This window comes from Periplaneta americana, chromosome 7 (genome assembly GCF_040183065.1).
Source record: "Periplaneta americana isolate PAMFEO1 chromosome 7, P.americana_PAMFEO1_priV1, whole genome shotgun sequence".
Lineage (NCBI taxonomy): Eukaryota > Metazoa > Arthropoda > Insecta > Blattodea > Blattidae > Periplaneta > Periplaneta americana.
In genome coordinates, this window is record NC_091123.1 from 183,675,985 (window position 1) to 183,694,084 (window position 18,100).

An 18,100-nucleotide genomic window follows, 5' to 3' on the forward strand; every position below is an offset into this window, starting at 1 on the left:
TGAAACAGGCAAAAAAAAAAAAAAAAAAAAAAAAAAAAAATGCCCTAACAAATATGTCTTAAAACACTCAGTTTATCACATAACATATAAATACTAAAGCAGCTATGTTTCTGGCTTACTAGAAAAAAGATGCAAATTCATCGAAATCCTAGCCCTATTTATTAGATTTTCTATCGATATGGACAAAAATCACGATCTTGCTTGCAATAGTTACCGAATAAGAGAGTGTTAAACATTTAGGGGGAAAAATGTCTGAGAGAACTACGAACTTTCTACCAATATGTTATTATACTTATTTTGTTACATACAACATGATCTATTCGCTCTGGAAATCTGTAGGATTATTTCACTACCAGCCTGTATACACACTTGTACGTGTTATTGATAAAAAAAGAAAACACTATACAAAACTAAAACATGTATTTCACTATTATCAGATTGTCAGATTACTACAAATTACCAATTTTATGTTCGTGGTGGAAACTCACGCTTCAATAGTATTACTTCCTTGTATTATTTTTTTTCAGTCCAACTTGACAATGAGTTGCTAACGCAACTAAGGGGACAATAGAGTATCTTCCTCCCGTTCACAGGTTGGAGTTTGCTACAGTTTGCTGAAATCTCTTTGTTGCCATAGGAATGAAGTCTGCGGAACGCATCCACCTTAAAAAAAAAAAGGCGTTTATAATTATCCTGTTGAGTCCTGATACTTTTGTTGCTCTATTTACTTATTTATTTTTATTCTTATAAACTTATAGTTAGTATGTAGGTATATATAGACCTACATGTACAGTCTTAGAAAAAAGTTTTATCGCACAGATACTTTGTAAGTCCCACAAAGATAGCAGTGCGCATGATCAGATATACAACGAAACAAAACTAATTTTGTTCGAGATCGTGCGTATTTGCTTGCTTTCCGCACAAAACCAATACGCTGTAAGTGTGAAATACCACATTCAGTATTCCCAACGTAACACACATAACAATTTCCCTCTTCTTACCGCTTAAGCGCGACATTCATTTTACTGCTTTAGGCTTTTAACATATTATTTTTAGAGACGTTTAACATAGTAATAATTATAAATTGGAAACTTACCACTGTAATTTCACCTAAATTGCAATGTTAATTATTGTTTTTAATTATTTGCAAAAATTAAGTAAAGTCTACTACTCCACGAAACCTATTGCATTCCTGACAAGTAACATTAAGGAAGCCGTGAAAAAATCAACAAGATTCCAGATGCCGATGTTATTACTGCAATATGTTATATAAATAATATTGTTAAAATATTAAAATGAAAAATAAATCATTACATAACCTTACCGTTTGTTTTAAGTTCGCATTTATAGACTGGGGGGAAAAAAAGACAGACGTATATCATGGCCTGCTGGAATATAGTAAACACAGAAAACATTTTATAGCAACAATGTTGAAGATAGATATTTTAGTTTTTAAAAGTTGCCGTCATTGAACAGAAACCAAGATGGAGATTTCATTGCAACTAATTAGAAATTCCTCTTTCAGGTATGTAATAAACGATCTTCGCACAAAATAATGTACGATACACAAGCGGTATTTTGTTTTCATGTTCTCGGAAATTAAAAAAAATTCAACTACATTTCACTTTTTCAATCTTTTCCTCGAACATGAAAACATCAACATACCGCTCTTGTAACGCATATTACTATTATTACCTCAACTAGTACTCTGATCATGAGCACTGCCATAAAGATCTGTGCACGACAATACTTTTTTTAACGGTCTTACTAATAAAAACTCTATACTGTATACAGACGTTTAACTGTCTTATACTTATACAATGAGTAGCTCGTTTATAAGTCGTGTGTAAATTCCATATTAATAATCACTACATACGTCCTGTATAACAGTATAACTGTTACACAGCTACGTCATAGTTTCGACATTACTTCGTTACGAAAGGTAAATAGAATATCTGAGGTTCTCTATTGCATCCGGTAGAGCGCTCTAGTGTGCCGTGTTAAGTATCGATAGTACAACTGGCTCTAATCGATTACCACATTATATTTTAGTCAAAGAGTACAAGCAACAGTAATATTAATCTTATTATTCTGTGTTCTTTCATTTGTTCTTCTGTGGTTACAAGGCAACCATCATCATACAATGACAGTCGATACGAACAGCTGTTAGAGGGGCGGCCATTTTTTCTCTGTATACAACGCTTAAACAAGGGGTTTCGTGTATATAACTACTGCAAAGCAATTCCCATTGTATAGTTACAGCCTGTTTATACATCCATCGCTTATGCATAGTTTATTAGTAAAGTTTTCTGTCTCAACCCTGCGTAAGTCTCGTATAAAAACTATACACGGTTTATTAGTAAGACTGAAATAGTTATTTTTGGTACTTGTGAGGAAAGTGCATCTTTATTGCGCGAGTGGAAAGATTTAAGCACGAGGCGTCGGCCGATTGCTTAAATTACACGAGTGCAATAAAGATCACGCTCACAAGTACCATATGTAATTTTATCCATGACCATAACGAAAAATCATGTTTTATAAAAGAAAATATGTTGAAAATAAGTCCTCATGTAATCACATACCATGGCATGGATTTTAGAATCGATACGTGTACTAGGTAGGTCATGATGTAGGAGGCCATGATTAGTAAAGAATGGTATCTAAGGCGTTGGATAAATAACAAATTATAATTAATGATATAATTTTAATATATATATTTTTTTCACTTTGAACGTGTATTTTCGTCTTTTTGAAGTTTCAGGGATTATTAGAAGTGTTCACGGGACTAATGTGATTAAAATAATTTCACATTTTACTTCTGTAAACTTAAGAGGAATATTAAAACGTAATTAATCATCATGTCTGTTTAGCTCAGTTGAGTGTATGTATATTTAAGAAATGGTAATAAAGAAGTAGAGGTAGTGACATCTAGTAACTAATATATTAACTTCTTGAGTAATAGTTGAATGGAAAAGTATACGTGTGTGCCCGGGAACTAGGAAAATACTAATGAACTGTGAGATAAAGTTCAAACTGTGAGGTAAAGTCTTTATCTCACTAGTAAAATACAATAATAGCGACGCTTAAAAAATTCATCAGAGTTGTCTATAAAACTACAGATATTATGATGGCAAATTTCAAATTATAGAATTGCTCTTAACCCTTAACTTGGCAAAGCTTCATTTCTCACACTAGTTTATTAAACCGTGCCGGACCGTAAAGAAAACAACTATCGCAATGTCCATATTTTTAGGTGTTGTACAGTATTATAGTATTGTGAAATTTTAATTTTCCTAGCAATTTTTTTTCTATTGTTCTACTAAAATTATAGCATATAGCCTATTAACCTGTTGTATCCTATAGGATACTTTGTCAATTTAAGGGTTAAAAACAAATTGTCTCTTTCTGTGTGCCTTCTTCTTCTTCTTCTTCTTCACATCAGGAATTAGGCAGTTTGCCTGTTCCGTCTTATCTCCATCTCTTCCTCGGGCGTCCAATGTTTCTTTTCCCTGTGAATTGTAATTATTATCTATAAGTTAATCAAAGGTATTCTTTCCGCACTCATCCGGTTCATATGTCGTATCCAGTCTCCTGTATTCTCTAGAATCTTCTTATTAATTTGTTGCATCTCAAGTTCTTCCCTTATGTATTCGTTTCGTATGAGGTCTCTTCTCGTACATCCTTTGACTTTCCTCAGATATCTCAACTCTGCTGCTTGTATTTTACTTTCTTTCTGTGAGTTAAATTTAATAATGGAAATAAACTTTCAGGCTGAGACCTCGTAATATTGTTGCTTTCTATATAGGCGTAGTATCTTAATCACACGTCAGATTTAAACATTTATTCTCGGAATATGTATGATAAGAACTTTCCTGTGTTAAATATTAACATACCTTGTTAACATGTTTCGACCTATTTTCGGTCATCTTCGGAGCTGATCGTTGTTGGTCTTGGCGCCTCTTGTTTCCTGTGAGGGTGCGTTCGTTATGTAGAGTCAAAGAGTGTATGTGTTTTGAAATTGAGTTGTGAGTTGAGAATATCGTTGGGGTGTGTTTTCGTGTGTCTGTATATTTCATATTGTTCTAATGTGTTGAGTTTCTGGCTTTTTGGTTGGATGTACAGTATTCCATGTCTGTGTTGATGTCTCTGTAGGTGTGGTTAGCATTTGTGGTGCGTTTTGCATATGTGGAGGTGTTTTGTAATTTTGTTATGTGTTCTTTGTAACGTGTTTGAAATGATCTGCCTGTCTGTCCTATGTAGAAGTTATTGCAGGTGTTATATTTGAGTTTGTATACGCCTATGTGGTTGTATTTGTTTGTTTGTTTGTGTTGTTTGTGTGTTGAGATGTTTTTGTAAAGTGTTGTTTGTTCTGTATGCGATGTTGTAATTTAATTTCTTGAATGAGGTTGCAATTTTATGTGTGTTTTTGTTTTCGTATGTTAGTGTGATGTATTTTTTGTGTTCTTGTGTTTGTGTTGTATTCTTCTGTGTTTTGTGATTATGTTTTGTCTTACGTATTATGTTGTCTATTATGTTGGGGTTGTATCCGTTTTCTTGTGTTATGTAATTATTTGATTGTGTTTAGTTCTTCGTTGTAATCCTGTTGGTTCATTCATTGGTATGTTGAGTAGTCTGTGTACCATTGTCCGGAATGCAGCTTGTTTGTGTTGTGTTGGGTGGTTGGATGTGTTGTGTATGTGTGTTGTTGTTGTGGGTTTTCTGTATACTTTGAATGTGTGTTTGTTGTCTACTTTTGTTATTGTTATTGTTTATTTTCATTGTGTGTCACACCCTAATGACATAGCATCACACTAAATTACTAATTTAAATAACCTGGTAGAGATAAGGCCGTCAGACCTTCTCTGCCCCTCTACCAGGAGATTCCAACTACAATATGAACAATAAAATTACAATTAGTATTAAATTTACAATTACAATTACAAATAACATTACAATTAGTATTAAATTTACAATTACAATTACAAATAACATTACATTTAGTATTAAATTTACAATTACAATAAAATCAAAGTACGAAAAGATTACCTGAATAATTAAAGCTAGATAATTTATCATAGAGAAACAAAGAATATTTTATATTCACTGAATTACAAATTAAATCTAGAATAACAAAATTGTATAGTGATGAAATTACTGAATATTGAAATAATTTGTGATAGATTAAAGAAATTATTTACAAGAAATCAATTACTGACCAAGTGCCTAGTAAGTTTGCGTTTGAATTCAATTTTATTTCGACAGTCCCTGATGCTAGCAGGTAACGAATTCCAGAGTCTTGGCAGGGCTATTGTGAAAGAGGACGAGTATGAGGAGGTGCGATGGGATGGTATTGTTAGTATTGTTTCATGACGAGAGCGTGTGTTCAGATTATGGTGGGAAGAAAGGTAAGTGAAGCGAGACGACAGGTACAAAGGAATAGAAGAGTTCAAGATTTCGAAGAGAAGGAGAAGTGAATGTAAATTTCTTTTCTTATCTAGTTTAAGCCAACCTATTGCTTCCAGGGATGGGGTAATATGATCATATTTACGAACATTGCTTACAAGACGTTCACACAAATTATGAGCACGTTGAAGTTTAATTTTGTTGTCGCTGGAGAGGTCAGTCAGTAAAATGTCAGCATAGTCAAAATAGGGAAATACAAGTGTCTGCACAAGGGACTTTTTTAAGCAAGATGGGAGATGGACATTTATCCTTTTTAGCACATGGATAATAGAATATACTTTTCTGCAGGTTTCTGTGTGGCCTTCAGCTCAAATATGTGTTTGTCAACAGAAGCTAATGGCTTCTTGGATTGAAACTCTGGGATATTCGTGTAAGTTAATATTACCTGTGAAGGAGAGACAGAGATTGGTGCTGGGTACACAATCCAGACGACGCCTTCTTTGTTCGGAGGACTCGTTGTTAGGGTCCCTACGTAAGTGTAGTAGCCGGAGCTCGAGGCTCGGCACCGGAGCCAAGAGAATGCTTTGTCAGCAGGAATGTAGCCAGTCGTTCCTGGATCCTTGATCTTTGATAGGATCGAAACCAGCGACTCCATTTCAAGGTACGGGTTTGCTGAATTAGCCTGAAACAATAATTGTGAGCCACTTGCGTCTGACATTATCTGACCAGTTACAAATTGCAGTGAAAATTAACACCCTGTAAACTGCAACAAATGTAACTTACTTGTTATAATAAATGTTTAAGTTATAGGCGCATCTTTAACCAAACGGCTAGGAAGTCGCTAAAAACCAGGTTTCGAATCCCGTATATTAAGTCAAACATATACTTTACAAGACTTCGTTGAAGCAGGTACTTTCAATGCACTCTCATTTCTCTGATAATGCCACTTCTTCTTAATACAATATTACCGAAAAAAAAAATGGACATACATTGAGAACTTTTGCAATTTGCAACAACTTTAAGATTAATATCTCATGTATGAAAACTAATTCCGCAAATATGCATGGTTAGCACGAGTTTACTGATCACTTATATACAGGGTGATTCAGAAATCTCGCGACATAGAGCGTATTCCGAATCTCACCGGTGAGCAATCCGATGGCATCACGGTGTTCCGAATTCCACCGATGACGTCATTGATGCTCCACCGGTGTCGCACCGGTGCCATCAACTTGCAGAAGTGGTGGCAGGCTCCATCAGCCGTCATCAGTGAATCTGATTGGTTCTTGTATAGGGCGGGAATTAGCAGACGAATGACATCGTGCACTGTTGTGTCATGGCGGTGTGTTCTGCTTTAGTTCTGCTGTATTGTTTGTAATGAGCACAACTTAAAAACAATATGTTAATGGCTTATGAGCGAACATGTCAACGGACCAGTTATTACTACCGGTTCAAGAAATAAGTTGTTTATGATCTCTTTTATTTTAACGAGATGGCAGTACGGAAATTTCGCAAAATTTTGCTAGCGTAGCACAGATAACCACTTACACAGTCGCCATGACAGCATCGATTCTTCCAACAGTTTTGTTCCTTATTTTCGTTGCAACGTGACGTCATTGATGCCACCGGACCGGTGAGATTCGGAATACGCTGATAGACAAACTCCGTTATTAGTGCAGATAGCGAAAAATGTGAAGAGGAGAAAGTTGTTGGAAATAGGTAGTTTTGAATCTAATGTGCTTGAATTTTCGAAGTAGAATGCACCGTTGAGGCTGTACACTAGTAAGACATTATTATTATTATTATTATTATTATTATTATTATTATTATTATTATTATTAATACCGAAGGAGAAATGAACGGGAAACTAACTGCACCTTATCATTTTTCTAAGGATGTCAGCATTAGAAAAGAGTTTCTTTAATGAGAGACAAGAAAGAGGGACGGAGAAGGAGAAACTGGAAGAAAAAATATGGGAAATAGTCCAAATTGGAACAAAAATTGGTGGGTCATTCCATACAAAATTTTAAGAATATGCCAGCGATGTCATTAATTTTTTTGGGCTTTTAATATAATAATGTTATTATGAAAATAAATTAAACTGCCAACTATGATAGTCATATCATTAATATTTTAGTCATACGGATGACTGAAAAATGGGTGGCAGTTACATGTTATCCATCATTTAAAATATTCTACACACCCTATATGAAGTGTCATCGAAACTAAACAGACGCCATTTGAAACCTGAATAACCATATTTTAATACCTTGAAGACTAATCTAAGGCATGCTCATAAAAACACCACATTGAAAAAAAGAAATAATTTTATATTCGAATGTACTAATTTAAATTCATGCGAATTTCATCCGTATTAAAGCAAATATTATTCCTAATCCATCTCCCAAGTTTTATGACATAATCTCAAAAAACCTGTGAATAATTAAATTAATAAAGTTATTAATCTTTGTTCCGACGGTTGAAAACGGCTTGCTATGTGTGGCGGTCGCAGACTTCATAACGATGTGTAATCTCAAACGTCCGTCTCCCTGACCTTGATCTCGCAACATTCTGTACGACGGGAGAGCCTACCTACTGAGATCCTTTGTCACGGTGAGTTATTTTTATTAAAAACTGACATGATATTTAAGTCTGCATTCTGAAATTTTCACAGTGGAATCAATATACCCTAAAGAATTAAACACATATTTTTTCGTCTGTAAAAATGAGGTGCATTTTGTGTTCTATGTATTTTTTTAAATATTTTATGGTGGGTAACTATTTAAAAAATTATATATATATATTTTTTTTTTTTCATTTTAAGGGCTTTTATAAACAAGGCTCTTCTTTTTTCGAATTGCATTGAAATGATTTTTCCGTCTTCCTTTACACAGTAAAAAAACTTGAATGAATGAAACCGTGTTCTTTGTTAAACCAATATTTTAAATGCTGATTGCTGCCAAATTATGAAGGATATAAATATAATATTTCGTGAAATTCATATTTATAACATACAAAATAATCTACTACAATATTTTTAACTTTTGAGACATCATGGTTCAAAAACATACTTTTTTGCATGTAATGACCCAAGTTACGAAAAGACAAAGTATATGATTATGTCTCGTGACCAGAATATTGTACGAAATGGAAATATAAAAATTGGAGATTTATCCTTCGAAGAGGTGGAAAAATTCAAATATCTTGGAGCAACAGTAACAAATATAAATGACACTCGGGAGGAAATTAAACGCAGAATAAATATGGGAAATGCCTGTTATTATTCGGTTGAGAAGCTCTTATCATCCAGTCTGCTGTCAAAAAATCTGAAAGTTAGAATTTATAAAACAGTTATATTACCGGTTGTTCTGTATGGTTGTGAAACTTGGACTCTCACTCTGAGAGAGGAACATAGGTTAAGGGTGTTTGAGAATAAGGTGCTTAGGAAAATATTTGGGGCTAAGCGGGATGAAGTTACAGGAGAATGGAGAAAGTTACACAACACAGAACTGCACGCATTGTATTCTTCACCTGACATAATTAGGAACTTAAAATCCAGACGTTTGAGATGGGCAGGGCATGCAGCACGTATGGGCGAATCCAGAAATGCATACAGAGTGTTAGTTGGGAGACCGGAGGGAAAAAGACCTTTAGGGAGGTCGAGACGTAGATGGGAGGATAATATTAAAATGGATTTGAGGGAGGTGGGGTATGATGATAGAGACTGGATTAATCTTGCACAGGATAGGGAACGCTGGCGGGCTTATGTGAGGGCGGCAATGAACCTTCGGGTTCCTTAAAAGCCATTTGTATGTATGTATGTATGTAATGACCCAAGTTAATTGTGGAACTCACTTGTAAGAATATGGCGACCACTGCTACCCCGTTTCTATACAACTTAGCCTCCTGGACGGACTTGTATCGGTGAGAGTGATGGACCATATGAACCTCCATGGAATATCTGTAAAAAGCATAACACTTTAGAGCCATTACTATTCATATTGTTTTGCTATAAGTATAATATAGTTGCTTATCGAGCGGGGTACACATTTTGTGTATCTTAGGGAATACATTGCGCGCCGGTTGTACTGTCCGGCTAAGCATGGCCACCAACCACCGCATCAAGAATTTCTCTCCAGCCATAAAATCCGGTGGTGGTCTGCCTTACCTCATAGATCTACTTAAGTCATGTCCTCCTCTGAAAAGGTGAAATCCTTGGGGACTTCGGTTCTTCTTCTGAAGATATATGCGTTTTTTTTTTTTTTTTTTTTTTTTTTTTTTTTTTTTTTTTTTTTTTTGCCTCAGACAGTATATTTCATCTCATAGAGATTCAAATCAGGATGCATATCATCATTGGCCTTCCTAACTTTCTCAACTTTTTTTTAAACACAATAGCAAAAGTTGGTTGTGTAAATATTAAATACAATAACTAACTGTGCATTCTACCTATTAAGCCTATGAACAATAAACAAAAACTGTGCCTTCTAAATATTAATAACAATAACAGAAGTGGTTTATAAACATTAAATACAAAAAATAAACGTGCTTTCTACCTATTATCTACAATAAATTTTAGAATCCACCACCACTGCCATATAAAAATCATTGAACAAACCACGAAGAACATTCACTATGATGGACGATCGATTCGACGTCGTACAAACACAAGTGGTGTCCTGTTTTTCTGAACGGAGAAGATAATGAAAGGATAATTGTGGAGTTGGAGGAATGTTGAGGGGAAAACGGGATAACTAAGGAAAAAAAAACCTCACAACAATGGCATTGTCGTCCACGAATACAACTCCGGCATCGCGGGAATTTTGACTTGGATCTTGGAGTCCTAGTCGCAAGCCCGTGCTCTGCTAAGTTATCAAGGCGATTATATCTAAGTAAGGATGAAGAGCTGTGTTAGTCTGTATACGCATGTGTGTGCAAAGTGCAGAAAGGAAATTCTTGTGCATATTATGTCAGGTAGGTCACACGAAATCGGTCCCTTGATAAATAGTTTCCATAATTTCGAGGGAAAAATTGTTCCGGGGCCGGGTATCGAATCCGGGACCTTTGGTTAAACGTACCAATGCTCTACCAACTGAGCTACTCGGGAACTCTACCAAACACCGATCCAATTTTTCCCTCTACATCCACAGACCTCAAAGTGGGCTGACAACCGTCAAGCAACCAACATTGAGTGCACACTAACTCTGTGTGACTTAAATTGTGGTTTTCTGTTAACGAACAGTGACGTGTATTATGCAAATCAAGCTTTCAGGTATAACTCCCTGCAAAGTTTATTTGAATAATTTTGAGGGAAAAATTGTTTCGGGGCCGGGTATCGAACCCGGGACCTTTGGTTAAACGTACCAACGCTCTACCAACTGAGCTACCCGGGAACTCTACCCGACACCGATCCAACTTTTCCCTCTATATCCACAGACCTCAAAGTGGGCTGACAACCGCCAAGCAACCAACATTGAGTGCACATTAACTCTGTGTGACTTAAATTGTGGGTTTCTGTTACGTACAGTGACGTGTATTATGCAAATCAAGCTTTCAGGTATAACTCCCTGTAAAGTTGTTCCGGGGCCAGGTCGGTAGAGTTCCCGGGTAGCTCAGTTGGTAGAGCGTTGGTACGTTTAACCAAAGGTCCCGGGTTCGATACCCGGCCCCGGAACAATTTTTCCCTCGAAATTATTCAAATCAACTTTACAGGGAGTTATACCTGAAAGCTTGATTTGCGTAATATACGTCACTGTTCGTTAACAGAAAACCACAATTTAGTTAGTGTGCAGTCAATGTTGATTGCTTGACGGTTGTCAGCTCACTTTGAGATCTGTGGATATAGAGGAAAAAATTGGATCGGTGTCTGGTAGAGTTCCCGGGTAGCTCAGTTGGTAGAGCGTTGGTACGTTTAACCGAAGGTCCCGGGTTCGATACCCGGCCCCGGAACAATTTTTCCCTCGAAATTATTCAAATCAACTGGACAGGGAATTATATCTGAAAGCTTGATTTGCAAATAGTTTCCGGTTCTGGTAGATTATCCTTTTTAGATCTTCTTCGATACCATCTATTAATCCAGTCTTCGATCGTCTTTCCTCTCCCCCAAGGTTTCCTCTTAATAAATTTTTTGGAATACTCATATTGCAACCGGCGTAATTCAGTCGGCTAAGGCACTTGTCTTCCGATCTGGAATTGCGCTTGAGCGCGGGTTCGATCCCCGCTTAGGCTGATTACTTGGTTAGGTTTTTTCCGAGGTTTTTCCCTAACCGTAAGGCGAATGTCAGATTATGGCGAATTCTTGGCCTCATCTCGCCGAATACCATGTCGCTATCACCAACCCCATCGACGCTAAATAACCTAGTAGTTGATACAGCGTCGTCAGAATAACCAAGTAAAAAATACTCATATCGGTATTTGTTCTATACAGTATTCTAGTCCACAATACAAACTTCTTGATTAGAAGCACAATATCGTAACTGATCCAAACCAGTCGAATACATCTATAAGCCATGTTGAATCTTTCGTACACTACTTTTAACACTTGAATGTATATAATTTATTAAATGGCGATCTTACTCGTGTTAATTATGTAAGCATGTGTGGCTTACAGCTGTTTCGGTGTTACTTGACACCATCCTCAGAGCCTACTGGATCTCGGCGCTATCTCATCTTCGCTGCCTGTTGTGTGGGTGCGTTCGTGTGATGAAGAGTTGTGTCAAATAGTGTGTTTGTGTCAAATTCTCAACACACAGATCAATTTCAGAACACACACACACTATTTGACACAACTCTTCACCACACGAACACACCCACACAACAGGCAGCGAAGTTGAGATAGCGCCGAGATCTAGTAGGCTTTGAGGATGGTGTAAAGTAACACCGAAACAGCTGTAAGCCACACATGCTTACATAATTAACACGAGTAAGATCGCCATTTAATCAATTATTTACATCGATAAGTGTGAACGAGATGCAAATCGGCGCAAAGATAAACCATTACGAATTGTTTTCATACTTACCGGTTACCGTTAATCTGGTGTTCGGTGCCTTCTTCATTATTAGGTCCCCAATGGAAGTGTAGGTTGGAAAATACGTACTGCTCATCCAGAGGTCCTCCGCAAATTGTAGGCGGCATTCCCCTTCTCGAGATTCTTAAATTGGCTTGTTTGGAAAGACAAAGTTAACATATTACCTCAGTCCAGTATACAGGGTGATTCAGACCACCCGTAACGTAATTTATTTCGGAAACTAGTGCATGAAAATTTCCGATACAAAAATATTTATAACTAAACCACATGTGAACTTTCACTTGAGCTTGATTTCGTCAATCAGCCTTAACAGGAAGTAGGGTCAGTGGCGTATCACTTTTAAATTTCAAATGGGAGTCGGGGTCATATAGGGTACCATTTGATAGAGCTCTTCAAAACAAACAACTTTCATAGGAAACGTTTTTATTAATTCCTACTCTTTCAATGAGAAAACGTACGAAAAGGCAATGGGTGATTCAGACCACACGTAAGTCATTTATTTCGGAAACTAGTGCATGCAAATTTTCGAGACAAAAATATTTATAACTAAACCACATGTGAACTTTCACTAGAATTTGTAGTAGGGTCAGTGAGGAGTGGATCAGGACAGCACGTTTGCACATCTCCTTTTTATGTTAGGTTAGGTTCTTTTCAAACTGAAATGACGAGTGAAGCGTAGGACAGTAAAAATTACTCTAACCTAACCTAACCCTTTTATGTTAAGTTAGGTTAGGTTAGGTTAGAGTAATTTTAACTGTACGTTTCACTCGTCATTTCAGTTTGAAAAGAACCTAACCTAACATAAAAAGGAGATGTGCAAACGTGCTGTCCTGATCCACTCCTGGGTCATTGGCGTATCATTTTCAAATGAGAGTTGGGTCGAATAAAGTACGATTTGATAGAGCTTTTCAAAACAAACGTTTCTATTAATTCCTACTCTGCCAGTCACTTGACCACGCCGAATTATTAGGAGTCACTGACTGTTAGAAGAAGAGTACAGGTGTGTGCTGCTCAGAACGGCAGATAGTTTGAACATTTATAAAAAATTAATGGAATTATCCAGCCTTTCAGTAACATGTCAACATTAATTGTCTTGCTTACATTTTCGTCTTGTAACATTTCTCAATATTGATGACATTGTCTTTTTGTATCTTTTCTCATTGAAAGAGTAGCAATTGATAAAAACGGTTTCTATGAAAGTTGTTTGTCTTGAAGAGCTCTATCAAATGGTACCCTATTTGACCCGACTCCGATATGAAATTTTAAAGTGATACGCCACTGACCCTACTTCCTGTTAGAGCTTATTGATGAAATCAAGCTCAAGTGAAAGTTCACATGTGGTTTAGTTATAAATATTTTTGTCTCGAAAATTTTCATGCACTAGTTTCCGAAATAAATTACTGTTACGGATGGTCCGAATCACTCTGTATACAATCACGAAGCTCAATACGTAGTAAATATGCATCCATAGATAGTTGCTAACCACTAGGGTCGCTACTATCGCTTCATCACAGACAATGCGAAATAGTACCTGCACGAACGGCCCCGAGGTTCACTCAGCCTCCTATAAAATTGAGTACCGGGTCTTTCCCGGGGGTAAAAGGCGGTCAGAGCGTGGTGCCGACCACACCACCTCATTCTTGTGCCGAGGTCATGGAAAGCATGGGGCTCTACCTCCATGCCCCCCAAATGCATTCATGGCATGTTACGGGGATACCTTTACCTTTTTTACAGTCTATTGCTCCTAGTACCCTCACAACTCAAGCTTCGTGACTGTATAATATACTGGACTGTGATATTACACCAGCGATACCATCCCGTTCTATTATATGCTGTTCTTCAATTTCGTTCCAGCAACTGCACGCGTTCAAATCTTACCTTCCCTGATATCCCCTACCTGCAGTCATAGGAGACTACAAATTTAATACAGTGCATCACTCGACCTCATGCTAAAGAGTAAAGAGCATTGCAGTCATTATCACAATATCCTCAATTACTTAAATTTTTACTTTTTACGACGCTGTATCAACATTTTAGGTTATTTAGCATCTGAATGACATGAAGGTGATAATGCCGGTGAAATGAGTCCGGGGTCCAGCACCGATACCCATTGGTATTGGGTTGAGGGAAAACCCCGGAAAAAACCTCAACCAGGTAACTTGCCCCGCCCGGGAATCGAACCCGGGCCACCTGGTTTCGCGGCCAGATGCGCTAACCGTTACTCCAAGGTGTGGACTGTTGCCTAAAGGGGTTCAAATGAAGCAGAAAATAATTCATAAGCTCTCGCCTAACCTGAACAACCTACTGCCCCTTTTATACTAGAATTGGCTTTTTAAAACGACTTCGGTTCCACGAAATTAGGGAAAACCTTCTTCTCTCCCTTCTAAGACGAATATGGAACTTGCCAGACCAGTGTTTATTTGTAAGAGAATTTTTTTTACATTTTAAATACTATTTAACTACATTGTTATGAAACCCATAAAACTTGTAATGAGAAAGTATACTTCAAGTTTTTGACACTCATTTCTTTATCTCTCATCCGCCAAATTAGATTTTCTTATGTCTACTCAAACTGATGTGTTTTTATCTGAACGTGTTATGGGAAAGAAAATTGAAATTTCGGGATTAAAACATTGGAATGACACGAGTTCGAATCGAAGAATCCGTGGTTCATTAATTTACTTACTTACTTACTTACAAATGGCTTTTAAGGAACCCGGAGGTTCATTGCCGCCCTTACATAAGCCCGCCATCGGTCCCTATCCTGTGCAAGATTAAACCAGTCCCTACCATCATATCCCACCTCCCTCAAATCAATTTTAATATTATCCTCCCATCTACGTCTCGGCATCCCCAAAGGTCTTTTTCCCCTCCGGTCTCCCAACTAACACTCTATATGCATTTCTGGATTCGCCCATACATGCTACATGCCCTGCCCATCTCAAACGTCTGGATTTAATGTTCCTGATTATGTCAGGTGAAGAATACAATGCGTGCAGCTCTGCGTTGTGTAACTTTCTCCATTCTCTGTAACTTCATCCCTCTTAGCCCCAAATATTTTCCTAAGAACCTTATTCTCAAACACACTTCATCTCTGTTCCTCTCTCAAAGTGAGACCATCCAGAACAACCGGTAATATAACTGTTTTATAAATTCTAACTTTCAGATTTTTTGACAGCAGACTAGATGATAAAAGCTTCTCAACCGAATAACACGCATTTCCCATATTTATTCTGTGTTTAATTCCCTCCTGAGTGTCATTTATATTTGTTACTATTGCTCCAAGATATTTGAATTTTTCCACCTCTTCGATTTTATACTCGTATTTCCATTTCGTACATTATTTTGGTCACGAGACATAATCATACACTTAGTCTTTTCGGGATTTACTTCCAAACCGATCGCTTTACTTGCTTCAAGTAAAATTTCGTTTATGGATTTTCTCCTAACATATTAACGTCATCAGCATAGACAAGAAGCTGATGTAACCCGTTCTCATTACCTTATTCCTTTCCTGTGATCGTGCCAGAGAATCAGTCCTATTCCGAGGCTAATTGTAGGGATTCGTAACAAGCTGTTGGTTCATTAATTACCGATTGTAATTGGAAATCTTTACATTAACAACTATGTGCATAAAACTGACAACAAGCATCACCCCACACTGGCATTCAAATCACCTGTGAAGCCGTTATTGGTGACCACAGCGATGCCATCGGAGTACCAGTACCTCCTGTACTGGAGCGGAGTGATTTCACCGCAGAGCATGCTGGCGCTCTCTTCGATGTTTATCGGGGACAGCAGCGGGGCCATGCGTGTGGTATCGGCTGAGCCCACTTGGGGGAAATGTGCTGTCGATGTCCATCTTCTGCTGCCACGAACGGCCCTAGACAACGCCGCGATCGTGTACCGAGAGAGCAACATTTCTCAGGCTGCTGGTTGAGGTGGAAACCATGGCTACCAATGCTATTGTCGAGGTTTCAATTATTCTGAACAATTGCAGGTTTTGTTTTGTTTTGTTCTTGCATTTATTTGTACACGCTTTAACACTTATAATTAGAGACGAGAATTTCATGCACTATAAAACCTCAAAATATGTATGAAACATGCACGATTAAGCCAAAAATACATTAAAATATGCACTTTCATTTTTGTTCCAAATTTCTTATTTCACTCAATTTTTTTTGCACAATTAACAACTAACAACATTTATAAATTGGTTTCTGTGAGGTTCCTGCGCTTGTCAGTCAATATGTTTTGTATTCTTGCAATATGTGGTAAGTAAATCCCGAAAAGACAAAGTATGTGATTATGTCTCGTGACCAGAATATTGTACGAAATGGAAATATAAAAATTGGAAATTCATTCTTTGAAGAGGTGTAAAAATTCAGATACCTGGAATCGACAGTAACAAATATAAATGACACTCGGGAGGAAATTAAATACAGAATAAATATGGGAAATGCCTGTTATTATTCGGTTGAGAAGCTTTTTTCATCCAGTCTGCTGTCAAAAAATCTGAAAGTTAGAATTTATAAAACAGTTATATTACCGGTTGTTCTTTATGGTTGTGAAACTTGGACTCTCACTTTGAGAGAGGAACATAGGTTAAGGGTGTTTGAGAATAAGGTAAAAATTGCTTAAATATGCATTAGGCCTATGCATGTTTTTATCCCCCAAAAGGCCAAAACATGCAAATATGCACGGAAGAAGTACACATATTTGGCACCGGAAAGTAATGAAATGGGTAAGTAGTAAGTTTGAGCTATGTCCTATGTTCCTATGAAAACATGCATTTGCATGGAATTTCCGTCTCTGCTTATAATCATAGCGAGTGTGTAGGATCTTTGAGTATATCAGAAGGCCGTTGGTTGAGTTTCTGTTCCTGTTATAGTGTATTATAGATTTTTTGTTCTGTTCTTATTGTATTTGTTATTATGTTTATTATTATTATTATGTTTATTATTATTATTATTATTATTATTATTATTATTATTATTTATAAGAAAGGAGACAAAAATAAATGTACGAACTATAGAGGCTTCAGTCTTCTCAATTCAGGCTACAAATTTGATACAGCCATAATAAAAATAAATTGGCTCAATCCTATGAATATAAAATTACAGAAGAACAAAATGGCTTTCGACGAGGTCGCTCTTGTTGCGAATTTTAATAGAAAAAACAGAGAATTCAATATTGAAACACACTTATCATTCATTGATTTCGTTAAAGCATTTGACAAAGTAAACAGAAACATTCTTATCGAAATTCTATGCCACGATAATGTACGAAATCAAATTATCTCCAGTATCTACAACTTATATAACCAGAATGAAATTACCATACAAACTGAACATGAAACATCTAACTGGGTTCCAATAAATCAAGGTGTTAGACAAGGATGTGGACTGTCACCACTTTTGTTTATCAGATATATGAACCACATCCTCAAAATTTGGAGGCAAGGTCATCATGCCGGGATACAAATCAACCGGAACACTTGTCTGGACACTCCGCTGTTTGCTGACGATCAAGTTATCATTGCAACATTAGAAGATGAACTGCAACGAGCCGTCCACAACTTACAAATAACTGCTTCAAAATTTAATATGCAAATATCAACCGAAAAAACAAAAAACATGACCTTTTTAGGAAAAGATCCAGTTCCATCCAAA

The 18,100-nt window shown here is 36.8% G+C and overlaps 1 protein-coding gene across 1 annotated transcript; it reads right to left on the reverse strand.

Moving 5' to 3' along the window:
- Positions 1-463: 463 nt before the first annotated feature.
- LOC138702762 (carbonic anhydrase 5A, mitochondrial-like) lies at positions 464-16,306 on the reverse strand. Its single transcript, XM_069830062.1, has 5 exons — positions 16,106-16,306; positions 12,420-12,561; positions 9,259-9,364; positions 5,849-6,085; positions 464-663 (listed from the first exon to the last, which is right to left on the reverse strand). The coding sequence occupies exons 1-5, from the start codon at positions 16,236-16,238 to the stop codon at positions 514-516; spliced, it is 768 nt and encodes a 255-aa protein (XP_069686163.1). The 5' UTR covers positions 16,239-16,306; the 3' UTR covers positions 464-513.
- Positions 16,307-18,100: the final 1,794 nt, after the last annotated feature.

Excerpts from the sequence above, each read along its gene's own strand:
- LOC138702762 (XM_069830062.1), bottom strand. The coding sequence starts at position 16,238 with ATGGCCCCGCTGCTGTCCCCGATAAACATCGAAGAGAGCGCCAGCATG. Across the intron at positions 9,365-12,419 it reads CACCAGATTAACGGTAACCG|ATATTCCATGGAGGTTCATA; the intron begins GTAAGTATGAAA and ends TGCTTTTTACAG. Across the intron at positions 664-5,848 it reads TCTCTGTCTCTCCTTCACAG|GTGGATGCGTTCCGCAGACT; the intron begins GTAATATTAACT and ends TTTTTTTTTAAG.